At 37.1% G+C, this 12,020-nt stretch overlaps 1 protein-coding gene across 6 annotated transcripts in view; it reads right to left on the bottom strand.

Moving 5' to 3' along the window:
- MTMR1 (myotubularin related protein 1) overlaps positions 1–12,020 on the bottom strand; it is a 39,310-nt gene that overhangs the window by 14,958 nt on the left and 12,332 nt on the right. For all 6 annotated transcript variants that reach the window (XM_086619529.1, XM_086619528.1, XM_086619531.1 and 3 more), the window contains 6 exons: positions 11,508–11,657; positions 10,582–10,770; positions 9,911–10,096; positions 6,795–7,001; positions 5,883–5,975; positions 818–931 (listed from right to left, as the gene is read on the bottom strand). In XM_086619529.1, coding sequence (XP_086475655.1) covers positions 818–931; positions 5,883–5,975; positions 6,795–7,001; positions 9,911–10,096; positions 10,582–10,770; positions 11,508–11,657 — 939 coding nt within the window. The remainder of the gene's footprint in view (positions 1–817; positions 932–5,882; positions 5,976–6,794; positions 7,002–9,910; positions 10,097–10,581; positions 10,771–11,507; positions 11,658–12,020) is intronic.

Genomic DNA, 12,020 nt, shown 5'->3' with positions numbered 1-12,020 from the left:
CAATTTTACACTCCTTCAGTGTTGTAAAACATATGTTTCTACTACCGCTGCGTCTTAAATTGCATTTCTTTATTGAGAATTGCATCTGACTATTCATTTATGAAAGCAAGCTGTCTGGAAACCCTGCATTTGCTGAGAACATTTATTCAGCTCCATCTTGTGGTATTTACACGCAACTTTTTCCCTACAGAAGCAGTAGGGAGAAACCAAAAAAAAAATAGCAAAGCTAAATATGACAAGGAATTGCTACTTGCTTTAAAAAATACGGAGTATTAAAAACAACAAAGCCAAAAGTAAGCAAAAGTGTACTTGAAATACTAAAAAACTTTTCCTTTTTCTTTTCCAAACTCAAAGTATTTAATTGAGTCCTAACTTCCTTAATTTAGATATTCTAAATTTCCTTATTCATCAAACAAGTTCCATCTAATTATGTCCTAAAGCGACCTGTAAAGTCATCCAATAGGAGTTCCTTTAGAAACAGTGAAAGAAATGCTAATATAATTTGCTAATGATTATTTAAAATTGTATATGTTGGCCAGAAACATCTTAAAGAGAACTTTCTAAAACCCTCAAACCCCTGAACAGATAATAACTAAAGAAAATAAGTGCCATCTCATTTAATAGCAGGACATCCAGTATATATTTCTCATACCATGAAATTTCATGTCCACATTTTTAAGGCTATGTGACGGATGTATCCAAAAACACAGCTCAGATGGCGTGCTCACGCTGGGGCTTCTCTCTCAAATCACTTATATTCTAAGCATCTTCATACAAAATCGACAAATTCAGAAAGCGTATTACACTAATTATTTACCTCTTTTAATCTTTCTTTTTCACAGTTGCATAAGAAAGTCCCAAAGAGACAACTGTAAAGGTGATCCAGAATGGTGATCAAAAATAACTCGTTGAATTCAAAGGCCGCAGGAAACTGAAATAAAAAATTGGTAAAATTACTTGAAACTTGATTATAAGCAGTGTAGAAAGGAAGAAACCCAGACATAAGAAATAACCAAAAGATCCAGATAAGACTGTTTTTCTTATTTAGTGATTATTTTCAGGAAAATTCAGCAATTTCAGTAACAATACATTTCACCCACATACTTCTTTGTAAGCACTCGTCTGAGACGAGCCTTACATTCGTTATGCAACTACACGAGAATACAAACATAGAAGCAGCAGCTACTGTGAAACTGGTGACACAAAGCAACCCGTTTTAAGGACCTCTCACAGTATTCTGTTCTAATCCACCCCAAACTGCCTTCAACATATGCTTTATTTCTCTTGTTACAGGACAAAAAATCATCTTGGGGTGGGGAGGGAAGATGATGATGACGACATTTAAGAATTTTATTTCCTATTCCAAGATGCAATGAATTGGATAATAAAGACTACTGCATGTACCACGTGCTTAACACATATCTAAAACGTTTCTTTTCACTATTTCACCCCGAGTTTACACCAACTATGTAAAATAAGCCTTTAATCCCTCTTCTTTTACATTGAAAAGTAAACCCTGTACATCTGAAATGAAAGAACTGTCATACCACTGAGCACCACCACATATTTTATTCACACACAGAGGTTACCTGACACATTCTAGGAAAAAGAGTCAGAAATTTGAAAACATTCGAAATGTTTAAGAAATATCTTAACCTGTAGTGTTCTAAAAATCCTAAAGGAAGCCATTAATGCAAACTGCATGGGCTGCTACCTATTCAGATGGAAAAGGTCCTCTTCAATCAAATTTTACGATAGGACTACATATGGCAACTGCTCGATGTGTCAAAATAACTTTGCGTTCAGTATGACAAGGGTCTCAAACACAGATACAGAATGATAAGCATTTAGAGAAAAGAAAATTTAGAAGACTAAAGTAATATTTAAGAAGTAGCATTTCTCTCATTACCATGAAAGAGAACGTTAGACTAATTTTCAAGACAAATGAAACAAATCTTGTTCATTCCCACTGAAGGAGTAAATCTTTACAGAAGTATAAAACGCAACGTTACAGATTCCTAAGGAAGAATTTCCTGTTATATGGAGAAATCTCAAGTCAGTATTCAAGATCTGAAGAAAGCAGCGGACTGGTTTCTGTTATGTGCCACTGAAGAATACTGAACACCTTGGCATGAGTGACTCAACAGCTACTTTAAATAAGAAAAAAAAGACGACAAGTGTAGCTAGGAGGAATAATGCAGCAACTGGGACTGCGGATGAACTAGCCTGATCCTGAAATTCCCCTTCAGTGTCATCTGTGATTTATGAAGGGCAAATGTTTATTCATGTTGAAAGTAAAAAGTTGAAAAACACACAATGGGTGTGCTCATATTAAACTCGGAAAGATCTAAGTGTTAAGCAATGTTCTTTTAAAAGAAGATTCATTTAAGTTAAACATTGCAAAAACATTCTCTTTCCAAGACTTCTCAATTTAAGATACACCAACTTTCAATGGAAAATTCTGAGTAAGGAAATGATCAATATCATGGCTCACAAAATGAATGGGAGCCTTCCTTCTGACTCTGCTCTGGATTATGCACTGCTCAACAGCACGGCGTGCTCACGCTGGGGCTTCTCTCTCAAATCACTGGTTTGTTTTCAGTTACCTAGTTGTTTGTTTCCATAAAACATAGAGCAACTTCAGATTATCAAATTCTCTTTTTCAGTCATGTTTAAATATTACCACTTACGGCTCTTCCTTCTCTCTAGAAAATCATGCCAGAACTCAATCACAATACAATGATGTTAACAACATGGCTATAATTTTTAAAAAGTATGAACAGAACATGGTAAGCAGGTGTGCTGGACCAAGTCAGGAGAAAATTCAGTGGGGCTCAGCCCTCAATCTCCTGTGTCCAGCCCAAAGCAGCAATCAGACACAGAAAGCAAAAATAATTTGCAAAGGATCGAAGGGATATTTGGAAATAACTTCGAAGACAAAGCCTCTCTAAAGGGACTCTCTTTAACTGAAAGCACTTAATGAGCCTTGTCACATCAGGGCTCTGCGTTGTGACGGGCCCGTACTAATCAGACGGATGCCGACACGGCCGCTATTCCAATCCAGTGAAGCATATTCAAAATTCCATACATCAGTGGCTGCACTCCAACTGATTTATTAATAAGTGATAGCACTTTATTGAAACTCTGTCTTTGGATACAAGAGTTGTACTGTTGGAGCTGATGTATCAGGACTGTAAAGCTTCTATTACTGTTGCTGAAAAATCACTGACCTAAAAATGCTTTCCTCTGTAGTTCCAAGCCCATTAGTGTCTGTTTGAAGATTCAGGTGGAAAAATTCCCCAAATGAAAATTTACTTCTTGTCAAATCCACTAATTGTGAAAGAACACACGGGTCATTAAATTCTGCCACTTGATGCTGCTGGAGTTGTTGGGGGTTTTTGTAAAGGAGGTATTTAAGAGAAGAATTTTCTTGTTTAAAAGTCTGATGATGCCAAGTGGCAACTGATTCAGAGACATGCAAAATAAACATGGTTTTTAATCAATGAACTCGTTCTGTACTACAGAACATTTAAAGTTGAATCACTTTGCAGAATAGTTCTTATGACTGTGGAATTGGACTGAATCAGGTTAACCAAACACTAGATACACCAGAGTACACTGCTGAAACCAGTGAAAAATGCATCTCTGGCAACAGATGACATCCAGTAACAAACAGGATGTAGCTTACTACCAACTCTAACCATACCTTCCTCCTATCTGGGTACTGTGCATGACAGACAGAAAGGTACTACTTGAGCTGCAACGCTACATGCAAATTTTAGTTTTGTTTCATTTTTCACAGGGCATCAGTATTTCATCAGCTCACATGCGGCCTTTCCAGTTTGACATCTGCTATCCAAAATCACCAGAATTTACTAACAGAGAAGGGAAATCAATTCACCATGTGCTTTTTATTAAAATCTGATATCAATGTGCTTCTCTCAAGTTCTCCATTAGTGTATTTGTATGTCATGAAGATCATAAAAAAAAAAAGGGAAAATATAAGGCTGCCAAGGATTAAGTTTCACTGTCTAAAGCCACCCGGAAATTTGTGTCTTAGTGGGAAGTTAGAGATTCTCTCACTGTATGAAGTTGACTGTTTTAAGAATGTAATTCTCGGAATCCAAAAGAGAAAATTTGCTTGCTTTGAGCCCATGCCCAAACCTGAGCCCTTACACCCTCCCACAGTCATTAACACTTATCTGAGCTTCGGAAAACTTCACATATATTTACCATGGATTCTAAAGCACGAAACTAGCACTTTTTTATAAGCAAGTGATCTACAAAGGGATAAAACAGAATTCTGGTTTTCATAGGTCCATGTCAAGGTAATCACAATCTTCACATCTATTCTCTAGGTGTTGAAGTTAACTAAAAAATAAAACAAAGGGGGCAAGAACTCTCCAAGAATAAAGTTTTCAATTTATTTCCTGCTGTAACATTAATGATTTTTCAATGCCACTGCTGTTCATGAATTTCAGAACAGTTTCTGGATCCAGGTTTTGAACAGATGTGGTACTGGTAAAATGTTTCACAGATTCCCCCTCACCCCTGTCACTTTTTTTTTTTTTTTTTTTTAACTAGAGGGAACCAAACCGCTTATAGCAAGAAATAGGAGGCAGCAAGGGAGATCACAAAAATAGAAGAGGCTGCTCTCAATTAAGGATCTCCCTAGAGGACTTTTGTTCCTACCAGGTGTTTAGAACTGCTTCTCTTTGCTATCGTTATTAAGTTTCCTCTGAGAGCGGGGCAGAATTTTTCATTTATTTTCTCCAGCCATACTAAACAGCACATTAGTGCTGAACTATAGATACACAGAAAGAGAAAGGGACTCTGGACAAGGGCCAAGTATTACAGCAGGGAATTTTCATAAAGCACCAAAGACGACTGTTTTCAACACAAGTTTTGGAAACTATGATTTAAGTTTTTAAGAACCATATTCAGGACAAGAAGACTAAGGTAAGAGATCTGGGAGTGCTGGCATCATATGGAACCAGACTGTTACCCTCCTCTCTTCAAAACAGATCCCATACTATACAGACTTCAGTATGATAGCTTTTACCATAAGAGCACAGACCTATGTTATGCTTCGAAGGGGGAAAAAAAAAAAAAAGAGAGAGGAAAAAAAATAGGAAAAAAAGAGTAAACCACTTCTAATTTACTTGGAAATAAAGCCTTCATGTTGACGACAGCAATATAAAAGCTCAGAAAATCCTTAAGTTTATGCTCATGGAGGAACAAATAAGGAAAATTAAGGCTAAAGTTGTTCTATAATTTAACACATTCAGAAAAAAAATTGAGAATTTTAATATTTTGATATCTTAAATATCACTAATTTCAAAGATCTCTCCTGACCCAGAGGTAAAAGCAGTGTTGAAAGTAAGAAAACTTATCTGAGAATAGGCTTGTATGTCAGAAATGCTGTCCTGTATGCATCGCAATGCCAACATTAACTTACATTTCATATTTGAGAAATACATAGAAGAATCCTCTCCCGCCCTCAGTTCACAATTAGCCTGGATTTTTGCTGTTTCTTAAGGACAATATAAATCCATACAAACATTTACACCACCAGGGAATTTGCCACAAAAATCATTTATCTCATCAATAACTCTCGTTTATACAATCAGAGAATCCTTTGAAAGCCTATTTTAAACAAAAAGGATTCCTGGTATTTTGGTTTCAAGTCAATACTTCTACTCTAGCTCCTTGTACCTCACTTTGAGCAAAAAAGTTTCCCTAAGCATGCACAGTGCAGCCATAGCACGACCAACTTCAGGAAAACATGCTACTGTTCTGCAAAGGAATGTGTCCTCCTATATGAATTACGTTTCCAAGACAGAGACTGAGTCCTCGTAGGAATATACTCTTAAGCACCTTACCTGCTTTGTCATTTGCCATACACAGTCGATGAACTGAAGGAAAATGGGAGATCTGTCTGCATCAGCATGATCATCATCTCCATGTCCTACGCGCTGAAAGTCAAAATACACTTTCCATTTCAGTCTGGTGTATTTACCGTACCATCTCCATACTTTAAAGCCGAGTAACTCTTAAATATGTTCCAGTGGTGAACAAGACAAGCAAATCTTCCATCATGCTAACTTGTATTTTTCAACTAGTAAAAATGCATGCCAGTATTCACTTATGGACATGCCTTTGCTGTTGAGCAGAGCTGCAAAGACACTCGGTCAACAAAGCTGTGCCAGTCATTCCTCCATCTTTCACTGCACGGCCATTTGTTTCTACCAGTGAGTCAAACTGGAAGGTATTTACTAAGACTGTACTGAAGCAATGATTATTCCATATTCACCTGCCATAATTACATGTCATTTCTCCTAAACCATCTGAGAGTCAGAGCCCACAAAATGTCATAATAATGTATGTCCTAATTCCCCACTAGCCTATGTGTTAAATAAACACTTCAACCTTAAATCAGAGTAATGGTTCCAGTGATTTTACCCTCTAGACATGTTAATTGTTTTCCTTGTTTCTCCATTCATAAGATTGTTAAAGATGAGGCAATATGTTACAATCCCTCTTCCTCATGAAAAGCCATGTGATTTGTTTTTTTAACCATTATGTTCAAACCACTTAATTCTTATTTACTTTATGTTATACCTCACACATAGACTTCTTGTTAAAAATGAACAGATCAATTCTCTGACACACTCACATCATTAAAAGAAGGCCACCAGAGATAACTAAAATGCAGCAGAGTACTGTGAGAAGACATGCTATTTCAAAGAAAATCCTTGAAGGTGACAATCTGCACACTAAATCTTTCAGCTTACCATTGCAAATCGGTGTCCAAAACTTATCCATTCCTTCTCTATAAGAACTTCAAACCCCTTGATAGTTCTGTAATAGCTGTCCAGCATGAGCATAGCTAGTGCAGTAAGCTGTGCAGTTCGATCCCAACCATCGCTGCAATGTACCACCACAGACGTTTTACCCGACTCAATTTTATCTGCAATTCTTACTGCTCCTGCCAGCAGCATCTGAAATAAACAAAAATAAATAAACAAGTGTAGTAAACACTAACCAAAACTCTACCAAAAAAAAATAGTTATAATTTTATACTCTTAAGGTTAATACATTTTAAAATTTCAGATCTCACATAATGATCAGGAAGACATTGCTTTAAAATAGAGATTTCCAAATGGTGGTATGTATACTCCTAGAGGTACAAAAACTGTATGCACTCTGTTGTCCTGGAGAGTTCTTACCAGCTCCCCATTATTAGTGGCATAACAAAAGATCCTGTTCTCTAAATTGAATCTGAAATTCTGTATCACGATGAAAAGACATAAATACTGTAACCTATTCCAAAGGCTGAAGGTTCAATGTTCTCAAAGTTCTTTTTCTCAGTATTCAATCACTCCTCCTCAGCTTTCAGTTCTCAACTACTAAGTTTAGAGAAAGGGCCAAACTATCCAGCTAATCTAAATCAAAACACCATCCAAACAAAATCAGAAACCTCTAGCTGGGAGCCTGTGCTGATTTGTTGGTGCATGAAGCATACATTGTATTCAACCCACGAGCAGACCATTAACAGTGTGGATTGAGAAGCATGCTGGAGAGCGAAGGGCAAAGATTTCAGAGGGCTGAGATCATCTGTGTGGACTTGTTATTCTTCTCCCCCACAAAAAAAAACCCTCTCTGGTTCTCTTATGCCACTCTGTAGTCTTTTAAGAATTTGAATAATCTCTCTCCTGTGAAGATTTGTCTCTCTAACACGACCTATCATGGCACTGAAAAATACGTTAAAAGAAAACAACCACTAGAACAGGACCACAGGAGAAAGTCCTATTTCTGCATTCCAACACTAGAAAATGAAATCTTGCAAAATATTTGCATTTTTCCCTTCCCAGGCATGTAAAAACATCTTCTGGGAAGCAGGAAAGCCAGCATTCACTGGAGAAGCTGTGCACAAGACCAGTCTTCAAAGCCATCTCAAGAACCATGCTTTAGAGATAATTTTCATTGATTGTATCTTTCATTGATCGTATCTTTTATGGTAAAACTGAAGGATGCCAGGATGGAAATATCAGGAAATAATAAGAAAGCTTCTATCGCAGAACAGAGCTTGTGCTCTGAACTAGTTTATTGCCAATTACTCCAGTTACAAAGCTCTACTGCACTAAAAAAAGTGCAAATATTAGAACAATTTGGTCTTCAATAAAAGCAGAAAACTAATCTATACAACGTACAGGCATGCAATAACTTAGCAACCACCACAGTATTTCAGTTAGAGCTCCTAATGAATAACTGGCTTTGGATTCAGTTAGAAAATGAAAATTGTTTTAGAAAATGAGAACTGGTTTAAAAAACAAAAATTGCTTTAAAAATAATAGATAGCACAAATTCTACCCTGAAAGACAGAAAACACTCCGGAGGGCATGAGGAAACCTCCTCGGTGTGCAAAAAGCACCAAGTGGCTCCACTCCCCTTGTTACTCCTGTCTACACACACAGAGAACGTCGCTGGTGCCTCCCCAGACACTCCTGGACCATCTCCAACGCGCTGTGGGTGCGCACTGCCAGGGAGGTGAATTCCCAGCAACGCACCGCGTTAAACTGTGACACAATCACACTGGTTTGAGCCCGGAAAACAGCAGATGCGTTAGAGTAAAGCTGTGGATTTGTTAATTGCTATTACAAGCCAAATCAAATAGGCAAGGCAGGCAAGCAGTTCTTGGATAAAAGCACAGGGAGATACTATCAACACTGTTAACACAGTGACAGCAGCTTTTAACAAATCCAGCTGCAGTTTGTGCTGTCAATAACATAACGTTAGGGACAGATTTATGAAAAATGTTACATGTGTGTCTTTAAAATAATTTAAATTAAATTTCAAACTGCTATGCTATTGTCACCCGTGCAACAGCTGTACGAAGGTCCACTTCTGACATCACCTAAGCCCAGGAACCCCACTGAAGTCACTGTCAACGAAAGGTGACCACGGGCCCAGACAACTCCACTTTTAAAAACAGAGTATTGTATTTAAGGCCAGGCTGATGAGAAAAGGTTTCCAGATCACTGAATCCCCAAAGCTGTTTGAAATAGTCCAACTTCAAGAGAACAAGAAAATTACACTGTTCCCAAAAGATCATTAAATCGGTTTAATTCTTAATTTAAGTGTTTGCTCCCTCTACTGGTTCTCCTGCAGCAGTTAGCAAGCACTAGTTAATAGAAGAGTAAAACTAATGAACAATCTTAAACATGTTTTGCATGAGGGACATTTGAGCCAGTTGCTACTAAAGCAAATTCCATTCCACCCATATTCATCATAAACAGGGGAGTGAAAGCAGTAATGAAATAATCTCTTCTAAAGGCATTTCAGAGGTTAGTGAAACAGACTGTAAAACTGAGTATGGCAGTGATTTATATTAATATTATGTTAAATAATAGAGCAGATTATAACCCAGTAGAGCACTGACTATAAACAGCTGATGAAAACGTAGGTGCCTGGCACAGGAGCACTAGCATTGCATTGAAGGAGGAAAGGATGAGAAAGACTGCAGAATTTACTAGTCAAGACCTATTGGCAGTTGCTCAAATATAATCTCAAGTTCCCAGGGCATTCTTCCAAAAAGCAGGGATAACCCTGGACTGCTCACAAATATTCCGTCTCAAGAAAATAAAACATTGTCCAACACTAAATACGATACTGTGCTATCAAGAATTAACTCATTACCTACCAATACATAAAACTGGAAATACAAAGTAGTTACGGAATGTTTAAAACGCTATGTTCTAAGTGACCATTTAAAAATGAAGCTTTTTTACAAGATTATCCTGATCAAAGCAACGTGCTTGAATCTAGACATTATTTTAGCAACATTTTCAGAAATGCAAGTTGAAATAATGGTTTAAAAAAATGATTTTTCACATCACAAGTATTTTACCCTTATATATTCCAGCCAATGTGTGGAGTCCACATTTGATAACCACCGAGTCTCATCGATAGTAGGATAAACTATTTCTTTAAGTTTACGCAGGGATTCTCTCATTACATGTATATTATGAATTTCCAGAAAGACCAGCTCTGCATTTGGGTAGGCACTTTCACTTTCATATCCTCCACCTTTTGCCTGTCATTCAAAAGGTAAAAAAAAAAGAAAAGAGCATGTACAGGACTTCTATACAATGTTGAGAGAGTTATTTTGGTCAGGTTTCAGGATATTCTAAGAGAAAGGATTATTTTAGCACTAACAACATTTTTTGGCTTTTGTTTTTCTAGGAAGCACTAGGGTATTTTTTTCAGGTGAAAGAAATTGTAATTTTAATAGGCTACATTTGATAATACATCCATATAACTTCCCCTTTTTACTACTGAAACCTTTGGTCTTCTTTGGGCTTTACTGCATCATTTCTCAACTATGTCTTCATGCTGCCTTCAATTCCTGCCAGCCTTTCCAAAACACCACAGGCACCCTTACCTTCCTTCCCATTCCCTCTTTAGACACCCTTTTTTATCTCTTTTCAACGTCAAGTTCTCCTCACCCTCATCTCTTACTCAATCTTCAGCCTTGCAATAAAGACAGAACTACTACTGCTAGTTATGACGCCACCCTACCTTGTTTGTATCTGCAACACTATTCTGTCTGGCATCAAAGATGATAAGTTTATGTGACTGAGCATTGGCATCCATTATTGTCTGCAAATATTTTTCATCTTCTTTGCAACGTTTATCATTTGGGCCTACCGATGGCTGACTGCATCGTGTTATTGTTGCTTGGCTCTCAGGATGAATCCAGGATAACACCTGGAATAAAAGGAAATTATTTTCGTTTACTATACCACTGTAAAAGCAGCAGGCCAGAGTGCAATGAGACAATCACACTGCCTACATGGTGTTATTTCCTGGCAAATCAACAAATGCAAATTTAAGGACAAGTTGATGCAAAGCCATATTGACTGCTCATCTCAAATCCGAGCTCAAAATACAAAGTGATTCTAAACATCTTCGCTTTTATTTCTAATAAAAACTAAGCCTGCTACTGCATCTTACGAACTAAGGAAAAAAAAAAAAGAAACAACGGTGGAAGAAAAACTTCCATGTAGAAGCCTACGGACCTGCACACTACCTTGCTGAGCAGATCTATACCATGAAAACTGTCACCATCTAACATATTTGAAGTGGTTCTTCTGCTACCTGCAAAACTTGTCTATTCTCAAGAAAACCGCTATGACTGCAACACATTCCACACCAAATCAGAACATACTATATGAATTAGAATCAGACACCATTGCGGCTTAGAAGTATTAACTCAAACCAAAAATTCATTACGTAGCAAAATAATCAAACAATTAGATTCACATTTGAGCTGCTCTCTTCAGTTCTAATCCGATCAAGTCTAATTCTTCTTTCTTTGCCTCCTCCTTTCAGGGAAAAAGCTGGCCCACTGTTATTTAAAAAAAAAGGCTAAAAGAGCTCTGATAATGTCTTATAAGCTACAAATTTGCAGAGAGCTTATAACTCCTCGTAAAAGTTGCACTTACTGGAACTCTGCCTTTTGCTCTAAACGCTGCCACTTTTGAGAGGTCATCATCCTTTACACTGGTTGGCACAACAAGAATAGCAGGATACGTATCACAAAGTTCATAGGTGCTGTTAATTTTGGATATTTTCCAACTCTCATTGGGCAAGCCCTGTATGAAAGCAAAACATTTTTGTATTTTTCAGGTTAGGCCTTTGCTTATCTGAGTTTGGGGCGATGAAAATTTTTATACGCTATGTACTTTTTAAAAAAAAGTGTGCCCACATTTTGATTTTCAATAAGCTATAAGCTTTAGGTCTTCATATTGAACCATAAACCAAAACACTGAAAGTCTTTGCTACTTATTATCTTTAAAACTGATATGCAAAATAATCATTTGAATAGGCTGCACACTCAGGTAAAAAATGATCGTACAGTGAAATAAAAATACTTTTGCAACTAGGAAACTGTAGATTTACAACAACAAACTATGGTTACTGTTCTGTTTAATGCTGCTTATTCAAAATCAAATTTT

Source organism: Tauraco erythrolophus, chromosome 13 (assembly GCF_009769465.1).
Source record: "Tauraco erythrolophus isolate bTauEry1 chromosome 13, bTauEry1.pri, whole genome shotgun sequence".
Lineage (NCBI taxonomy): Eukaryota > Metazoa > Chordata > Aves > Musophagiformes > Musophagidae > Tauraco > Tauraco erythrolophus.
The sequence above is the reverse complement of the archived record's forward strand: the minus strand, read 5'-3'. Positions and strand labels throughout refer to the sequence as shown.